The 18,764-nt window shown below is 34.0% G+C and overlaps 2 protein-coding genes and 2 long non-coding RNA genes across 5 annotated transcripts; 3 read left to right on the plus strand and 1 right to left on the minus strand.

Moving 5' to 3' along the window:
• Positions 1-2,777: 2,777 nt before the first annotated feature.
• LOC104730683 (uncharacterized) lies at positions 2,778-3,764 on the plus strand. 2 transcript variants are annotated; one of them, XR_015582188.1, is made up of 2 exons: positions 2,778-3,321; positions 3,429-3,764. It is a non-coding gene; the product is annotated as an uncharacterized LOC104730683 (long non-coding RNA). The 2 variants fall into 2 exon arrangements; XR_758509.3 differs by having other exon boundaries at positions 2,888-3,321; positions 3,387-3,764.
• A 648-nt stretch (positions 3,765-4,412) lies between these two features.
• Positions 4,413-5,178, plus strand: LOC109131697 (non-LTR retrolelement reverse transcriptase). The gene is made up of 2 exons (XM_019242870.1): positions 4,413-4,596; positions 4,862-5,178. Exons 1-2 carry the CDS (start codon positions 4,413-4,415, stop codon positions 5,176-5,178), a joined length of 501 nt encoding a protein of 166 aa, XP_019098415.1.
• A 9,339-nt stretch (positions 5,179-14,517) lies between these two features.
• LOC104730691 (uncharacterized) lies at positions 14,518-15,704 on the minus strand. Its single transcript, XM_010449887.3, has 2 exons — positions 14,995-15,704; positions 14,518-14,898 (listed from the first exon to the last, which is right to left on the minus strand). Exons 1-2 carry the CDS (start codon positions 15,472-15,474, stop codon positions 14,770-14,772), a joined length of 609 nt encoding a protein of 202 aa, XP_010448189.2. The 5' UTR covers positions 15,475-15,704; the 3' UTR covers positions 14,518-14,769.
• Positions 14,695-16,445, plus strand: LOC147949133 (uncharacterized). Its single transcript, XR_015582195.1, has 2 exons — positions 14,695-15,657; positions 15,924-16,445. It is a non-coding gene; the product is annotated as an uncharacterized LOC147949133 (long non-coding RNA).
• The last annotated feature ends 2,319 nt before the right edge of the window (positions 16,446-18,764 follow it).

The raw sequence follows: 18,764 nt of genomic DNA on the forward strand, positions 1-18,764 counted from the left end.
CTTTTGGATTTAGGGATATAATTTTCAAAAATTTAAGTATAGTCATTTTTTTTCAAACCTAAACTCTATACCCCAAACACAAACCTTAACCGAAACTTTTAACCCTAAACACTAAACTTCTAATCCTAAATCCTAAACTTTTAAAACCAACACTTACTTAAATTTTAAAATAAATTTCAATAAAGAAAAATAAAGAAATTATTGTTTCATGCTAAAAATATAATTAGAATTAAAACTATTAGAAAATACAAAAAAAAAACTATTAAGTGTTTGGATTAGAATTTATGGTATAAGATTTGGGGCGTGAGGTTTAGAGTATAAAAATATAAGTGTATAAGATTATAATATATGTATATCAAGAACTTAAAATCTAACACTAAAAATTTTCAAAATTTTTTATTTATAAATTTATAAATTCCAAATCCCAAATCTTAAAATATACTCCCTCTGTTCCTCATAAATTGATGTTTTAGGATTTTTTCTTGTCTCTAAAAAATTGATGTTGTGTATTAAAAAAATTAAAATAGTTTTTTTACCTTATGATTTCTCCACATGTCATGTTGTCTAAAATCTACATTTTCTCTTTTAACTTTAAAAATAATTATAAATTAATTTATAATTAAACTTTAACTTTTTCTTAATATATGTGAAAGTGGCAAAATATCAAACTATTATAGGAACAGAGTGAGTGAATTAGTTTTTGGGAAATTAGCAGGAATAACAAAGAAAAAAACTATAATTCAATATCTAACATTTCTAACCATGAAAAGATCATATACTCTATAATATATATATATATTAATGACAATTCTAACCTCATGCCAAGTTAATTGTTGTCACTCGCCCATACTGTTGGCAAACTGTGTATGTAGATATATATGCCTATGTATGTATATATGTATTTTGTCATCTCTCTCTCAATTCTTTTTTTATATCTACTCTTTCATATTTTGCAATAACTTTTTATTGAACAAACTATTTTGATTTCACAAACTTAGTTAAAACCATAGATTTTTATTTTTATTGTACAGTTATTTATAGACATAAAGACGATAAAATTTAGTTCATAAATTAATAAATAACAAAAATATTCATAATATATAGAACACAATAACACTCTATTCTATTTTAAAAAAATATATTTCTCAAATTTCAAATTACAGAAATTCAATTATAATTATAGAATTACCAGTGTTTAACTTGGTTGATGTGGATTGTTATGCGGTAACTTTTAGTGTATAAATTATTTGTGTTGTGCGTTTGATTTGGCTGTTTGAGTTGTCTATGTTTTATCTCTTACGTTGGAAATTAAGACAATTATTTGGATTGCCTATGTTGTATCCCTTAGGATATAATATACTATATTTTGTTCGTTTATTTTGGTCATTTGAGTCGTGATATGTTTTATCTCTTACGGTTAGCGTTTAATACAGTTGCTTGGGTTCTCTATATTATATTCCTTAGGGTATAGCGTTTTTTTGTTGTGCATTTATCTGAGCATTTGAGTTGTCTATGTTTTATATCTTCTGGTTGTTTGGGTTGTTTATGTTGTATCCCTTAGGGTATAGAATATATCATTTATCCCTTAGGGTATAGAATATATCATTTTATTACCCGTGTTTAACTTGGTTGATGTGGATTGTTATGCGGTAACTTTTAGCGTATAAATTATTTGTATTGTGCGTTTGGCTGTTTGAGTTGTCTATGTTTTATCTCTTACGTTAGAAATTAAGACAATTATTTGGATTGCCTATGTTGTATCCCTTAGGATATAATATACTATATTTTTGTTCGTTTATTTTGATAATTTGAGTTGTGATATGTTTTATCTCTTACGGTTAGCGTTTAACACGGTTGCTTGGGTTCTCTATATTGTATCCCTTAGGGTATAGCGTTTTTTTTTGTGCATTTATCCGAGCATATGAGTTGTCTATGTTTTATATTTTTTGGTTATTTGGGTTGCTTATGTTGTATTCATTAGGGTATAGCGTTTATGCATTTAATTTGGTATTTTGAATTGTTTATGTTTTATTTCTTACGATTAGCGTTTGAAACGATTGATTGGGTTGCCTTTGTTGTTTTCTTAGAGTATAACGTTTAAAATGATCTATGTTTCATACTATTTTATTTTTTCTATACTATTTCATCATTTCATTTATTGTATTTTTTGTTTAACATTTAATTTAAAATACATTATTTAACATCTAAATTTTATTTATACTGATTTTACATATATATTTGAGTTTAAATCTTGCATATCATATATATATATATATTATATATAGTCCTAATATAATTTGTTCCTGTTATAATTCCTATTCATCATTTCAAATTTTCAATATTCGATTTTAAAAATTTCAGTTATGTTGAATGCAGAAAAAAAAATCTAACTTTTAATGACAAATTTCAAAATTTTAACTATTTTTGGTAAAAAGATATATGACATTAAAATTTTAAAGGGTATGTGTTATTTATTCAAATAAATAAAGTAATAAATAAATCATTTTGTACCCCCAACACTTCTTTAGCCGCGCGTGTCACTCACATTTACCCTTCCCTTGTCTTTTTCCACTAGCCAATGGTTACTCACTTAATTTTTATAGTTAATAGGCTATATTCTTTATTGGTTTTTTTGTTTTGGTCATGGTGCAAATTCGCCCTTAGTTTTTTAATCTTTAACAAAAAAAAAAAATTAGTTTTTTAAAAAGAACAAGGCAACAAATTTGATAAAAATGCGAAAAGAAAAGTCTGGTTTTTTATTGGCTGGTTCATAGAAGTGAGGATCACAGTTTTTCTAATATCCACCGTTCATAACTTTAGATCCAACGGACAAAAATAATTTAGGTTTTTTTTTTTTTTTTTATCTCTTTCCTTTCCTTGTCGTCTCATCTTCCTCTCTTATTCTCTTCTTCTCTTCTTCATGTTCTCTCCATTGCTCATTTAATTAAGTGTAAATTCAGTTTTTGTTATAATAGATCTGGAAGCCTTACTCGATTTCAGGAGTTTTCTGAATTTTGTTATTACTATCACTTGTATAGCCCCTGGAGATATATGAGTTCGTGGTTTTGATTTTGATAGAAAAGAGTATTGCGAGGAAAAGATCCGCTTTTCACCAGCATTGCTGCAGCTGATGCAGAAATCATCCATTCTTCTAAAGAATGGACTTACTGCTATTCTCATTTCAGATAAAGAATCATCCTCATCAGCTGCAGCGATGCTTGTGAAAGCAGATCTTTTCGAGATCCTTATGCTCAAGGTTTGGCGCATCTTCTTGAACACATGGTTTTTGAAGGTTCAAAACTATATCCGGACGGCGATGAGGTACAATTTTTTTTTTTTTTTTTTTTTATCAGTTTGTACATATTGACATTTATGGTTTGTGCCAGATCTCTGAAACTGCTTCTTGCTTGTGTTTGACAACTGTCAAGAACGAAGACAAGCTTGAGTTCAGCAAGATTCTTGAGGCATGGCAATTGTTATTGGTCTATGCATATGCGTTATGACTCTATGAAGAAATAGAGATTTCACACAAAGCCAAAAAAGGCTTTAAGGTGATCTGGAATGGCGTTAGGCTGTTAAATGGTATGAGTTGGAGATCTACTAGAGCTGCTTTGGTTTCTTATTTGGTTTGGTGAAGAAATGTATTTGCGTTCTTTTTCTTTGAGTGTGATTCAAGCATTTGTATCTTTTGGATATTTGATAGATTGATTCTATGTAAAATGTATGTTTTATATATTTAATGTAATATTAATTTTATTTATGAATCAATTTGTAATTTATACTTTATGCAATTTAGGTTTCAAATAATTGAAATATAGAACATAATAATATACATTACAATAGCATTAACAGGGATTTAGAATAAGAGACCAAATTCGTTGATAAGTCTTGAGACCTATATTATTAATTAGTAAGAAACCAAATTGGTCTGGGCGGTTGTATTGGTCTCCGCTCCAAATAAGAAACCAGATTCGTTAAAGCCTAATAATAATCAGGGATTTAGAATCATGACAAATTGTTGAGAATCATAGCTAAGGTCTCTTTGTTTGATCTCTTATGTCTTATCTCTTTGTTTGTTCTATTTTGCTTCAGCACTCTACTTTTTTTTTTTTTTTTTTTCAATTCTCTGCCAATTATTCATCACATTTCTCTGTTTCCTTCCTCAAAGACTATGAATGAACCGACTTCGTGTTCTCGTAAATTCAACCGTCAAAACGAATAGCTTAACGTTACATCCTGTGTAAGTTTAAGATTATAGTAGTTGGCTCTGGCGAAGCTTGTGTCAACTTCGACCTTTAGCAAAACCATTCATTGTCTGCGAAATAGGGTCCGGAGTTACATGTTGTTTTTGGACTGACAATTGGACAGGGTTAGGTTCTCTTTTGGAACTAACCGGGGACAGAGGACCGAGTATGACTGGGCTTCCAAGGAATGCAGTTGTAGCAGATGCCTTAAGAGAAGGCCAATGGTGGATTTCAACTTCTCGAAGTAGAAACCCTGTCATTCGCCTCATACAAGATTGTCTACCTCCTCCCACGGTGGTAAACACACAACAAGATGCTCAAGATGACACTTATCTCTGGAAGATTGAAGATGGCCAGTCGTCTAACATTTTTTCAACCACGAAGACATGGGATCATCTGCATCCTCTAGGTCAAAGGGTGGATTGGTTCAAATATGTTTGGTTTAAAGGCAGAATTCCCAAGCACGCTTTCATAGCCTGGCTAGTTTCACGTCATCGGTTGCATACTAGAGATAGACTGATTAGTTGGGGTCTGTCTGTGTCCACGGCCTTACCTCCTTTGTAATAATCAGGATGAGACTAGACAACACCTGTTTTTCGATTGCTCATTTGCTGCAGAAGTGTGGCAATATTTTACAAGTAAGGCCCATGTTTCTCCTCCTCAATCTTTTGAGGATGGAGTTAGATGGTTGAAGAATCCTTGCAGGGATAAAAACACTGCTTTGATTCTTCGGCTAGCCTTCCAAGCCTCAATGTATTTCATCTGGAGAGAGCGGAATTCACGTCTTCATAATGCATCTTCCCGTCCAGCCTCAGCGTTAATTCTCGAGATCAAGAGTCTCCTTAGGTGTCATCTCAACCATCTAACAGCCGCACAACGTCTCATTCCTCCGGCTCCTTCTTTGCTGATGACTTGGTTCGGAGTGTTTCATTAGCTTTTGCAATATGCTTACCTTTGCTTGTACACCTTTTTCTTTGTAGGTGTGACTCGAATGGGAGGCACTTGTATTTCCGGTACCCTGTTTTGGGATTAATGAAAGGTATTTAAAAAAAAAAAAAAAAAAAAAAAAGATTATAGTAGACGTATTGACGTAAGTATAACGTTAACGCTTAGTCTAGAACTTTTTATGATAAATCATACCATTCTTGATCAGAAGCATTGGATCACAGTCCCTTGAATATCAAGAAAACGTCTCATCAAAGATGCGAAGGAGGCCACTACACTGAAACTCAATTCGGCATCCATAATAGATTAAAAAAAAAAAGTATTCCAAAGACATTCACTTGCTTGGAACAGAAGCTAACATTGTAGTCTTATATGGAACGGAACAGGTTTACCAGTGGCAGAAGATCAGCACTTGCTTGATCAGTATGCACTTAAACTTTCATGAAGAACAGAGGAATCTGAGAGCTGAAGATATATTTATATATTTTTCAGATAGTTAATAGTCTGAAACAGATCCAAAGTCACATCTCTTAATCAAAAAGCAATCAGACGCAAATGCCTCTTTACTCAAAAAAAAAGGAAATCTATTATGAATGTGTCACTGGATCTGCTCGTCCAGCGACGATAACCAGCGATTATGTAAAATCACACGAGAGAGAAAGAAAGAGACTTGAATCTTCAATTCGATTCAATCGGAGGCATGTAGCGTGTTTACTTGAATCTTCAATTCGAGTATCATAGTCAAGACAAACTTGTAGGTTGAATTGGAGGTAAGTGTAAGGAGTGATACTACTGGACTCACTGAAAACTCAGTCCAGCAAACAAGGTTGGGCCTCGAAGAAGCAATCAAGCCCACCGCAGTTTGCTTTCTCACAACAGTCTCCAACGGTAACAAGGAAAAGTTTATCTCACCATGTGCTCTGCAGTGTATGGAGGTAATGCCAAAAACAGCTCACCAAATGGTCCAAACACGAAACCAGTTTGCTGCTCTTACCTCACCGATCCTATGCTGCTGATAGAGACACTTGTCAGGCATCTACCTACCTTTGTAATCATTAGGTCATTATGTCTCCTCTATGTCTTCGTCTATATAAAGACAGAGTATGTATTCAGAAGTTTTATTGAATGAGAAATATATTTTGAGCCACCTTCTCTGTTTCAAACGTAGAGCCATAGCTCTTGCTTTCATGGTATCAGAGCATCAGTAGTACGACCTATGGCTCCTGATGACTCTTTCTCTTCCGCTTTGTCTATTTCCCAAGTGGTGACTCTCAAACTTACAGAGTCAAACTATCTTCTATAGAAAACTCAATTTGAGTCTTTTCTCTCTCCTCAGATGCTTCTTGGCTATGTCAATGGCTCCATTACTCGACCCTCAGCAACTCGTTCTGTCAACACCACTGAAGGTCCTTCTGAAGAACCGAACCCTGACTTTGCAAAGTGGGTTCGAAATGACCAGCTTGTCATGGCTTGGAACTTTGGTTCCTTGTCTGTACCAGCTCTCCGAGTCGTCTACGGTATGCACTCAGCTCACGAGGTATGGATGGCTCTTGCTAAGAAATTTAATCGAGCCTCTACCACTAGGAAGTTTGAACTGCAGAACCGCTTGCGTGCTTGTGTTAAGTTAGGTAGAACAATGGAGGAGTATCTGGGTGAGCTTAAGTTAATCTTTGATCAGCTAGACTCCATTGGCTTTCCTATGACTGATTTGGAGAAAATTCATGGTCTATTGTCTGGTTTGGGAAAAGATTACGAATCTGTTACTACTGTGATAGAACACTCCATGGACTCTGTTCCTGGACCCTGTTATGAGGATGTGGAGTTAAAAGTCATCGCCTTTGACGACAAGCTCAAGACCTATTCCTCTGCTTCAGCTGTCACTCCACACCTAGCTTTTCAGGCTGAGAAAAGTTACTTTGATAGAGGAGGTTCGGGCAACAGAGGTGGTCGATCCGGTGGTGGTTACAGAGGTCGCGGTAATTACTCTACTCGTGGCCGTGGCTTTCAACAACATGGTCGTTGTACACAAGGACAAGATAATCAGAATAAAATAGCAGAATCTGCTAAACCGACTTGTCAAATCTGCAACAAATATGGCCACAATGCCTATGATTGTTACAATCGGTTTAATGAGGAGTATGTTCAACAGCAGACTACTGCTCTAGCTGCTATGCGTGTCTCAGAGAACGACTGTCACAACAATGGAACTGAATGGCTACCTGACAGCGGGTCTACAGCTCACATAACCAACTCCACGGCGAATTTGCAACATTCTCAGGCTTATCATGGTAATGACTCTGTTATGGTTGGCAATGGCGAGTTCTTACCAATTACTCACATCGGAATTGTGCCTCTGCAGACTCTGTCAGGTAAATTTTCTGCCTCTGAATGATGTTCTCGTATGTCCTAATGTGACAAAATCTCTACTTTCAGTCTCTAAGCTATGTACAGACTATCCTTGTTCCATTAATTTTGACTCTGATAGTGTGCGTGTAAAGGACAAGCATACCAAGCAGCTCCTCACAACCGGAAACAGGAGTAGGGATCATTATGTGTTGAGAAATCCTGCATTTCAGTCTCACTATTCTACAAGATAACTTACTGCAAGTGATGATGTCTGGCACAAAAGGTTGGGGCATCCTAGTGCAGAGATTCTTCAACACCTCTCTTCTTCCGCAGCAATATCAGTCAATAAACGCACCAACAAGTTTTGTGAGTCGTGCAAGCTTGGCAAGAGTGCTCAACTACCGTTTTCTTCTTCTGATTTTGTAGCTAGTAAGCCTCTTGAGAGGTTGCATTGTGATTTGTGGGGTCCTGCTCCTGTTACATCGATTCAGGGGTTTAGGTATTATGTGATATTTGTTGACAATTATTCACGGTACTCTTGGTTTTATCCCTTGAAGAATAAATCAGATTTTTATTCAGTCTTCATGCTTTTCCAAAGTTTAGTTGAAACTCAGTTTAATCAGAAAATCAAGAGTTTTCAATGTGATGGGGGAGGTGAATTCATTAGTACGCCATTTGTCACACATCTTGCAAACAATGGCATTAAACAACTCATCTCATGTCCACACACTCCACAACAAAATGGTCTAGCATAAAGAAAACATAGGCATTTGTCTGAACTTGGTCTAAGCATGATATTTGAGAGTAAAGTTCCACAATGTTACTGGGTGGAGGCTTTCTTCACTGCAAATCATATCATCAATCTTCTGCCTACATCAGTTCATCAGGCTTCTGCAAGCGCACATGAAGTTCTTTTTGCTACCAAACCTGATTAATATTTGGTACCACTTGTTATCCTACACTTCGAGCTTATGGAGCAAATAAATTCGATCCTAAGTCCCTGAAGTGTGTGTTTCTAGGATACAATGATAAATACAAAGGCTACCGGTGTGTTTATCCTCCTACAGGTCAGATCTATATAAGCAGACATGTGCTTTTTGATGAAAGTGTTTATCCCTTTGCAACTGATTATTCAGGTTTACTTCCTGTTGCAACTACGCCTTTACTGTCCGCATGGCAAAAGGGATTCCTATCTACACAGTCTGCTCCTCCTGCAGCCGCTTCTCTACCAGAAGACTCTGTTTCTGTACGACATGTTGCAGTCTCGCATGATATGCCTACAGATCCCATCTTGCCAACACTCGGAGAATCCTCAACCTCAACCTCTACGACAGACTCGAGTGATACTAACACTGATACTGATGATAATAATGCTGATTCACCAGACGCTCCACTATTTGCAGAGAATGACTTTCTTCCTCTTGCAGCACCAGTTGCAGCACCAGTTGTGAATGATCACACCATTGTCACGCGAGGAAAAGATGGAGTTCGCAAGCCAAATCCAAAGTATGCTCTCCGTGCGACACACACCACTGAAAAAGTGCCAAAAACAGTGGCCTCTGCTCTTAAGCATCCTGGTTGGACAACTGCTATGGGAGATTAAGTCGAGTCTTTTGTAGACACTAATACATTCTCCTTGGTTCCCTATCAGCCAGATATGAACGTTTTAGGCTGTAGATGGGTTTTCACACCCAAACTCAAGTCTGATGGCAGTTTGGACAGATTAAAGGCGCGTCTAGTTGCTAAAGGGTATGATCAGGAGGAAGGTGACTTCTTTGAAACTTACAGCCCTGTGGTTCAAACTGCGACGGTACGCCTTGTTCTTCATGCTGCCGTAGCCAACAACTGGGAAATCAAGCAGCTCGATGTCAAGAGTGCATTTCTCCATGGTGATTTGACTGAAACAGTGTATATGCAACAACCTCCAGGATTTAAAGACAGTGCACATCCCTCGCATGTTTGGAAGCTCATAAAGTTGTTTATGGGTTGAAACAAGCTCCATGAGCATGGTTTGATAAGTTCAGCTCCTTTCTGTTGAAATTTGGCTTTGAATGCAGTTTCAAAGATCCATCACTCTTCGTATATCTCAAAGACAATCATATCATCATCCTATTACTCTATGTTGATGATATGGCTCTTACTGGGAACAGTCCAAAACTGATTCAAGAGTTACTTCAGTCAATGAATGATGAATTTCGTATCAAGGATCTGGGACGTCTGAGCTATTTCCTTGGTCTACAGGCTCACTATCACACTGAAGGACTCTTTCTCAATCAACATAAATATGCAGAGGAACTGCTTTTGGCAGCTGGCATGGCAGATTGTGCTCCTGCCTCCACACCATTACCTCTTGAGCTTCAAAAGGTCAAGGGACAGGAAGATCTCTTTGATCAACCAACAGACTTTCGGAGTCTTGCTGGTAAGCTCCAATATCTCACTATTACGAGACCAGACATACAATTTGCAGTCAACTTGTTTATATTATATGGATTATGACAAAACAATAATAATAAAACAACTGATCCAGTGAGATTCAATTTTATATGCCGCCTAAGCGCCATGATGAATGTATGATGTGAATTCTTTCATCATGAGATAAGAAAAAGTGATCGAAGGATGTAAATGGGCCGGGACTGGATTTTAAATCATGCACATATCCAAATTCTTGTATTTTAATTATTTTTTCCAAAATATACCTAATAATGTGACTTTTTCGATAAGTAGTGGTTGATACAAAAAAAACATATTTATGGTGCTTTTATTATTAAAGGAAACAATATGAGGTTTTATAAGAAACATATTTACGAAAGGGCCAGGTTGTAAGTTATTAGAAACGTCTCACCTTTTTTCAAATTACAGTTCTATAAAAAAAAGAACAAAAGCAAGAGACTTGACTTTGCCTTGAATGTGAATACTAATTTTTAAAAATATATATTTACAACATTACATGAATCTTGCTTATCAATGTTATATATAGTACAGCAAATATTTCATTTATATTAAAATTTTTACTTAAGACATTAGGCAAAAAAAAAAGATATGACAAAAATTTATGAAGACCAAACATAGAGATAAATGCATAATATGGATATGTTGTCCATGTATAACTTTTATTTATTTATTTATTCAATTTGTATTTTTACTATTGACAATATAGTCCAAGTTAATTTTAAGGCTTTCCTTTAGTTTGTGTTTGTACAAACTTAGTTCTAAAAAAAATTGATCAAAACTTTTTATATATTCATAAATTAATTTTTATATATTGATCCAAATCATCTGGTTTTTTTTTTGTATCTTTAGGTTATGTCTAGTGACACACCACAACCACCACGAGCAGCTGCGTTTGAAGATCTGAATCTATCACCCGCTTTGCTGAAGGGCTTATATCTCAACATGAGATTCGCAAGTCCAAGCAACATACAAGCAGTGTGTTTGCCCTTGATCATGAAACCGCCTTACAAACATCTTGTCTCTCTTGCATACAATGGATGTGATTTTTTTTTTTGGAAACATTTAATACTTTAATTCACTAGTCTAATTTGGGAAATATATATGTAGCTTTAAAGACTTAAATTTTATAAGATTTACACAATTTTAAACCTTTTTAGCTTCGCCTTAACCACACACAAACAAGATCTTTCCAAGATTTAAGACACACAAACAAATACAACTCTTTAAACAAAATTAATCAATTAAGTCAGAGCTGGTATCATATGAAAAAAAATAGACAAATCACATTACCAAGGTTAAAACTAAATTATTAATACTAACACCACTTTATTTTTGGATATAGAAAGATGTATATTACAGTAAAACCTCTATAAATTAATAATTAGGGACCATGAGATTTTATTAATTTATAAAGATTTTAATTTATCAAAAATTTAATTTTTATTAATTTATCGATAAACTAATAAATATATTAAATTATGAAGAGATTTGTCTATTTATATATTTAAAATTTTTATATTTAAAAATAATTTTTGTTATAGTTCATATATTTTAGAGTGTTCTTTATAGTTTCTTATACTTTAATAATTTATTCTTTTTTATAATTTTTATTTTATTTTTGTTAGAGGTGAACTTTAGTAAGAATGTAAATTTAAGAATAAGCAAACAAAACTACTTAAATTATATTTAACTGAATTTTAGTAGATATATATATATATATATATATTATAATTTTTATAAATATTAATTTAAGATATTGATGGGACCATATATTTACATAGAATCTCTAAAAAAATATTATCTTATAATTTTATCGAATTATGTCATTTTTAACATTGGTCCAACTAGTGACTGGAAAAATTTATTAATTTATACCGATTATTAATGAACAACCCGACCCTTTTTTTTAGACCCTAATATCTAGTGATCAAGTACTCACTAGCAATCTATCCTCAATCAACAATAATGGATAACATAAATCAATTCCACTAATCCAATAACCAATAAAAACAAACCAAAGATTCAACAATATAACATCATAGAACCAGCAATCAAAATCCATTCTAGACAATAATTTTCCATTCTAGCAACCTAACCGAAGCATAAAACAAATAATTGAGCCTCTAGAATGTGCTCCTCTTCATCGCTTTGATTCCACAATCACACTTTGCCTTTACTTGCACCGCAACAAAAAGAGATGCGTAAATTTACCAGAAATACTTAGTGAGGCAATCCTCTCATCTAGTGGGCTATAAACACAATCAATATAATATTTTCATCCCACAATCAACAAAAACAAACAAACCAGGTAATACACAAAGCAATCACAACATAAGCCACCGCTGAAGGATAGTGTCGATCGACATTGACACCTGACGATGGTTGTGTTGACTGATACACTCCTTGTGGCGTTAGGTTTCTCGCGCCGTCTAAGAATTTGTGTGGACCGACACTCGACACAAGGACACAGATGCCAAGCATCGTTTTCCTTCGATCTCCAGCTCCGAACTCCACCTCCAGACACCTCACACGCGTCCAAGGCATTCCCATAAGTGAATCCAACCCTAGGGGCCATGGAAAACACAAAAACCTCCAAAGAAAACAATCATACAACACACAAAGTCACATAAACATAGATTTTAGCTTAGATAAGTCATGCTCATTCGTTCACCTTTGCAAAAACAGAGAGATCTAAACCCAAACCACAGCAACCTTCTCCACACATCCTTAGCCTTAGATCCACATTTTCCAGGAAAAAAACTCACTAACAGAGACAAGGAATTTCCAAAAACCTCAAGAACACTCACAAAGACTCTTGTTCTCTTCTTTCTCTCTGTAAAACTGATAGAAGCGGCTAAAGACTCTGAGAAGTCGAGTTTTCCCTTATAAATTGAAGGCTTAGGGTTTTCCTAGACCGACCATGCAAATCGGAGAATTAAAATCGAACCATTAATCCGATCATATAAGGTGTCAATCGACACCACCATCTGTGTGTTTGCAATATGATTGTGTGTTTGCAGTATGCTTGCTTCCCCTGTTTTGTATTTGAAGGCAAGGGAGTCGTTTGTTTTCCAGATTTAGGAGATATATAAAAGCTCCTGCTCATAATGAAAAGTGTTGAGTTGAGTTTGTTGTTCACGGGTGACATCTCTATGGACTATGTGGAATTGTAACTTTGAGTGAACGAGCATATGGTCTGTGTTGAGTTAAGTTTGTTATTCACATTGATGAGTTTGTGTGTTTTTGATGGCTTTGTTAATGAGTTTGTGAAATGTATTTTTCAGTTTCTCTAGTGGAGGTGAAGACGGCTACGTGAGGCTGCATCATCTGGACTCCGATTACTTCAACAGTTCAACATCAAGATTTAGATTCTTTGAAAAAGTCTTTCATTCTAGATTTTATAATTTTCACTTTTTATCATTTTCATATTTTTGTGTACTTACTACCAATACCAACAACACTTTAATGATACAGCTTTTGAATTTTGGCCGAATCATATGAAACGTGAAGAATGAATGGGAGTCAGGCCTACTAATAACGGAGATACCATATCTCCTCCACTCTTATCTTTATTATATAATCTATGTCGGTTTACTCCGATTAACCATTTGGACATTTGGTTCTCATCACAAACACAATCATACAGTAACATAATCTGAGCAAAAATGGTATATGTTTCAAAATTTAAGTTTTATGAAATGTTTAAAAATTTAAACAAAATGTATTTTACTAAAAATATTATAATTTTCAAAATATTCTGTTTTTGTTTTTAAGAGCCCCAAATGGTTTCTACCATTGGAGACATAATTTTAATTAATCTTTAAGAGATTCTTAACTTAGAAAGTTTCAAAATTTACAATTAAAATAATACTAACATTCCATGAGAGTTGATTTGCATTGGAATGGAGGTGGTCTTTTATCCAAATAGAAAAGTCTTATAGTCATCCTTAATCTCTAACATAGTATCTGAAGCCGGCTTAAACGATCGTTCTTTGACTGGAAAGATGCAATGAGAACCACATGATTTTTTTAGTTAATTAAAATGAATAAACTAATTTAGTTAGACCGACGCTCACCGCCCACTTCTCCAACTGACCATGAATTAAATTATTCTTTATAATGTTAATTCGTTTTTACCATTTACAAGTAATTCATTTTCATTGTATGGTAGGAGGAGACATCAAACACTTGGATCATGGTAGTTTTTTATATTTTCATAGACAAAGACATGATAGGCTCAAAGCTCTTGACGAATAAAACTTTTAAGGAGAGGGAGAGGACTCAAATGAAATAAATATCTTCTAACGACTATGTAAGCTCCATCTGTTGCCAATCAATATCACAGATATTTTCGAATATAATTTGTAAAAATGACACAATTATTAAATGGGAAATTTTAGTTTGTGGTTGGTAATCCTTCTAATACTTCACACAAAAAGAAAAGATTCATGTTGGCAAAGTAGACCTGATTTGTCTCGCTTAATATGATCACACAATCACATATTTCTTTCATGTTATATAAATTCTAAACTTCACATACGAATATATATTATTATAATTTATAGGTTAACTGTTAACATAACAGCTTCAAAACAAATAAAATAAAAGCCAATAATAATCATACAAAGCTTCAAACCAGCTAAGAAATTAAGCCTCAAAGTTCAAACGAATGATTTTATATAAACTAACTCAACTCACTAAAACAGGTATTGTTAGTACGTAAAAAATGAACCGTGAGAGTTAATAATCTAAATCAACAAGACGAAATCAGCATCATTCAATTTCAACCGTTCGATTTCCTCCTTCCTCCTTCTAATCTCAAAACTGATTTCATCACAACCGTTGATTTAGACGAAGCTTCTTCATCGTCTCTCGCTAATCGTTTCAGTGGTCGAGATGACTCGTTCTCCTCCTGCATTTTTTTCAAAACAATGAACTCTTTTAAGTTTTACAAACTTCAAAAAGAATCACAGATCGCTTTATAATAATGAAAGAGAAAGATTCATACATCATCATCGGAAGAGCAGTTCAGATCTAGATCACGTCTTGTCCTTTTCATACTAACCGAAGACGACGAACTCACCACCGGAAGTTCTTGTCCCGCCACCGTCGCCGTCGCCGGCACAACCTGATTCTCCGCTTCTTCTTCTTCCTCATCTTCATCTTCCTCATCCTCATCATAAGACTCAGCACCATCTTCACTACTAAACCGATCGCAACAAGCGATGGTCTTCTTGTTCGTCTTCTTACGAGCTAAACAACAAGACTCGCAGAGAGAAACAGTTGGGCCGAGACGAAGCCCAGAGGCTTTCCAAGGCGTTTGCGACTGACAGACGCTACAAAGAAGGCATCGCGTGTGTTTCGCTACAAGAAAATTAGCTCCGTGAACCTTACCGTCGCAATCCCAACACAAACTCGCTTGATCTGACTCACAATACATTCTCGCTACACCACTACATAACTCACACTTCTTCTTCCCCATCATCATTATTAATGATCTTTCTCTCTATCTCTGTTGATACAAAATGAAGTTATTATTCTTTTGGTAAATAAAGGTCTTTGCTTCTCTGTCTCTCTCTCTCGTTTCTTATGCGGACACAAATAAGGGAGAAAGCAAAAAATCTCGAGAATTTCGTGGCGCGTTTTGTGTGATTTAATTCTTTTTTTAAAGGTATTTTCGTCTTTTTATTTACCCCATAAACGATTTTTCGCGTTTTTAATAAATATGTATTGGACTAAATTTATTAGAATAAAGATTAAGGATTCGTTCAAACTTAAATTTTTTTTATGGTGGGGATAATTATTGTATTTAGATTTTGAAAAATTAATATGTTAAGAGGCTTCTGCGGTTGAGTATTATTCTCGATTACTTAAATTTAGGAGAAATTAATACTTTGTTTTTTTTTGTTTTTACTTGGTCCTGAAACCATGTACCAGGGGGACAAGGCTCTTCTTAGGTGGCGAGATATGATTCGTTATATGTTAAAAAAGAAAGAGATATTTATGCGGAAGATTTTTAGTTGATGACGTGGAGAGATCTCAGCCTCGTAAAGAGGAGAAGGAAGATTCTGAGTTTATCCGACGTGGAGGAATCAGGTTCTGTAATAGTAGAGTTTATAGCCACGTGATCCCCACTTGGGAGTTGTCTCGACCTTACAAAACACGTCTAATGGGGTCCACTTCTTTTTTTTTTGTTTTTTTTTTCTTTTTAAATATTCCTCACTCTCGTCTTGGTCCAAGTATTTTTGTGTGAATAAGGTTTGTTTCTGATATGAATGTTTAAAAATTCAGTATCGTCTGTGGTGTTACGGTAGGATTATTAATGGTGACGATATCAAAAAAAATATTATACTGATTTAAATTATGCGATTGGGTTGGGAAGTTTTTGGTGTCCATCTATGGATCAACGTGGTTGCTAATTTGTTATATAAATTATCGAATTTAATGTGTGTTCTGATTGATATATGCCATTTCATAGAAATATCTGTAAATTTAATAAACCATTCTTATCAACCACTATTGTACTTGTTATTTTACTAATGGTTCAAAAAAAATGTGTAACTGAGAAATATTAAACCCCGATGAAAAAGGCATGACCGGGTTTATCTCCCATTAATTAACCAATTTGATAAAACTTTTAAATTTCATAAAAAAAAGGGTTGATCCAAGGCAAGAAGCTGAGATCGTTTCCAAAACTTGTTTTAAATAAGGGAAGATATTGTCATTTAAATTAAAGTGTTTTCTTGTGGTTGAAAGAATATCACAACGGTTTTTGACTTTTTGTAGATGGTCGATTTCGAAATGTGGTTTGATCCACATAACAACAAATCATCTATTCACCGATAAAGACTACTTGATTAATTTATGTTCTTGGTTAAGCGATTTATTTAAAAATAATTAGAGAAATTGATCTCCTTTGTTAGTCGTCCACTAAATGATAAGTCACCAACTGAATAAAATGAATGATTAGCAGTAAAATGAATAAACATGCAAGTGTTGGTACTTGGTATAATCGTCTGCTAATTGGTTAGAGCGATTCTGGTATGCTAGACTCGAACGAAATTGTTTTCTTAGACTATCATGTTAGTTAATTTATATAGGACAAATATAATTCCTAAACTAACAAATTTGTGGACCAAAGTACCACAAAATATGTTTGGTTGCTAATCTAACGTGTTCGAAATAATGTCTTATCACAAAATCATGACCAAGATTAGAAGACATAGATGTAAAGTTATTATGAAAAACAAATAATACGTATATAAGAATGGGAAAAAGAAAAGAAAATAAAAGTAGAGCTAGGCCTACTTAACAAGCTTGAGAAGAAATTTACGTGTCGAAGATTCGTGGTGTGAAGCAGGGGTGAAGTGTGAACTTTGAATTTGAAGAATCAAAGAAACACGAGATGTCTTCATTTGAGAGCCACATGCTTTAAAAGGAGTTGATGAGTGGAGGCGTTTTTAAATGTGTGTGGATGAGAACTTTTGAACAACTTCGAAAGAAGCCTCGAGTTCCATACATACACATAATATACATCACGAATTCCTCCTTATTTTCCTTGTTTTCTTTTCCATTTATGTTTTCTTTTTCAAGTCTTTTTTTAAGATTTATTGAAAGAGATGTTAATTACAATGAAAGTATTTTAAGCAGTTTGATACATCCCTCTTCATCAGGGTGAAGCAAAAATATGAGTGATCAACCAATTGTGATAACAAACAAAAGTTTGATCATATGTTTTTTTAGTTTTTGAACCGAATTTCTCTAAGTAATCATATATATCTGCATTATCATTCAATCATATATATATATATATATATATATATATATATATATATATATATATATATATATATATATATTCTATTAGTTACTAAGATTGGTTTCTTTCAAACATATACCAAATGCAAATTCAAGATTTCAGATATTTTGGATTTGTGATTCGCCAAGTGAGTTTTTCCAATTTAGTTGGTCTATGTGAGTATTTCATCAAACGAAGACCATGAGTGTTTTTTACTAAGACCATGAATGTTTGTAGTTAAAATAGTTTTTGGCTTTTGGCTATTAGTTGTTTTTAACTCTTTTTTTTTGGTGTAGATTTAATAGGTTTCTTTACAAAAAAAAAAAAGAAAATAAAGATCGATTGTTTTTGAAAAAAAAAATCAAAACACTCTCACAAACTAGATAACTTGCTGGCAGATTATATTTTTCTTTACGTAAAAAAAAAAAGAAAGGGAAAAACGAAAAAAGAAAAGATAATTTGTCTTTTGAAAATCTTAACGACTGCAAAATATATTTTTTGGAAGATTAAAGCTAAAACTACCGCAGAAAACCATTCATGGCCTAAATGTATATAAAGACCCCAACCGGCTACGAACTAAAACAAGCACATAACACCATCTAATAATTGCTCTGTTTCGTTTGAACTAGTTTAATTAATTACATATTTTTGAAGAACTTAACATCAAATGCCGCTCAATCTATCAACCTTAAAGATATGTAAGGTAGACGTACGTGACAAATATAAACTTGTATAATATACAATTTCGGTTTAAGTGGGGTTTGAATGAAGCTCTCCGTAAAAACATAAGAAAAGGTGACACTGTCGTCATCTATCTAGTAGAATCATATAACACCGCAAAGTGTACCACCACATCAATTTTGTAGCGTAAGGAAATAACTTTCGCTAGTTAGAGCTAATTAATATTAAGTGTGTCAAATTATGTAATTTAACATCAACAATACGATTTGATATTATCAACAAACTATATGACATCGCAC

This window comes from Camelina sativa, chromosome 2, assembly GCF_030686135.1.
Source record: "Camelina sativa cultivar CO46 ecotype springtype chromosome 2, ASM3068613v1".
Taxonomy (NCBI): domain Eukaryota; kingdom Viridiplantae; phylum Streptophyta; class Magnoliopsida; order Brassicales; family Brassicaceae; genus Camelina; species Camelina sativa.

Excerpts from the sequence above, each read along its gene's own strand:
- LOC109131697 (XM_019242870.1), top strand. The coding sequence starts at position 4,413 with ATGACTGGGCTTCCAAGGAATGCAGTTGTAGCAGATGCCTTAAGAGAA. Across the intron at positions 4,597-4,861 it reads TCTCTGGAAGATTGAAGATG|AAGTGTGGCAATATTTTACA; the intron begins GCCAGTCGTCTA and ends CATTTGCTGCAG.
- LOC104730691 (XM_010449887.3), bottom strand. The coding sequence starts at position 15,474 with ATGATGATGGGGAAGAAGAAGTGTGAGTTATGTAGTGGTGTAGCGAGA. Across the intron at positions 14,899-14,994 it reads ACTGCTCTTCCGATGATGAT|GAGGAGAACGAGTCATCTCG; the intron begins GTATGAATCTTT and ends AAAAAAATGCAG.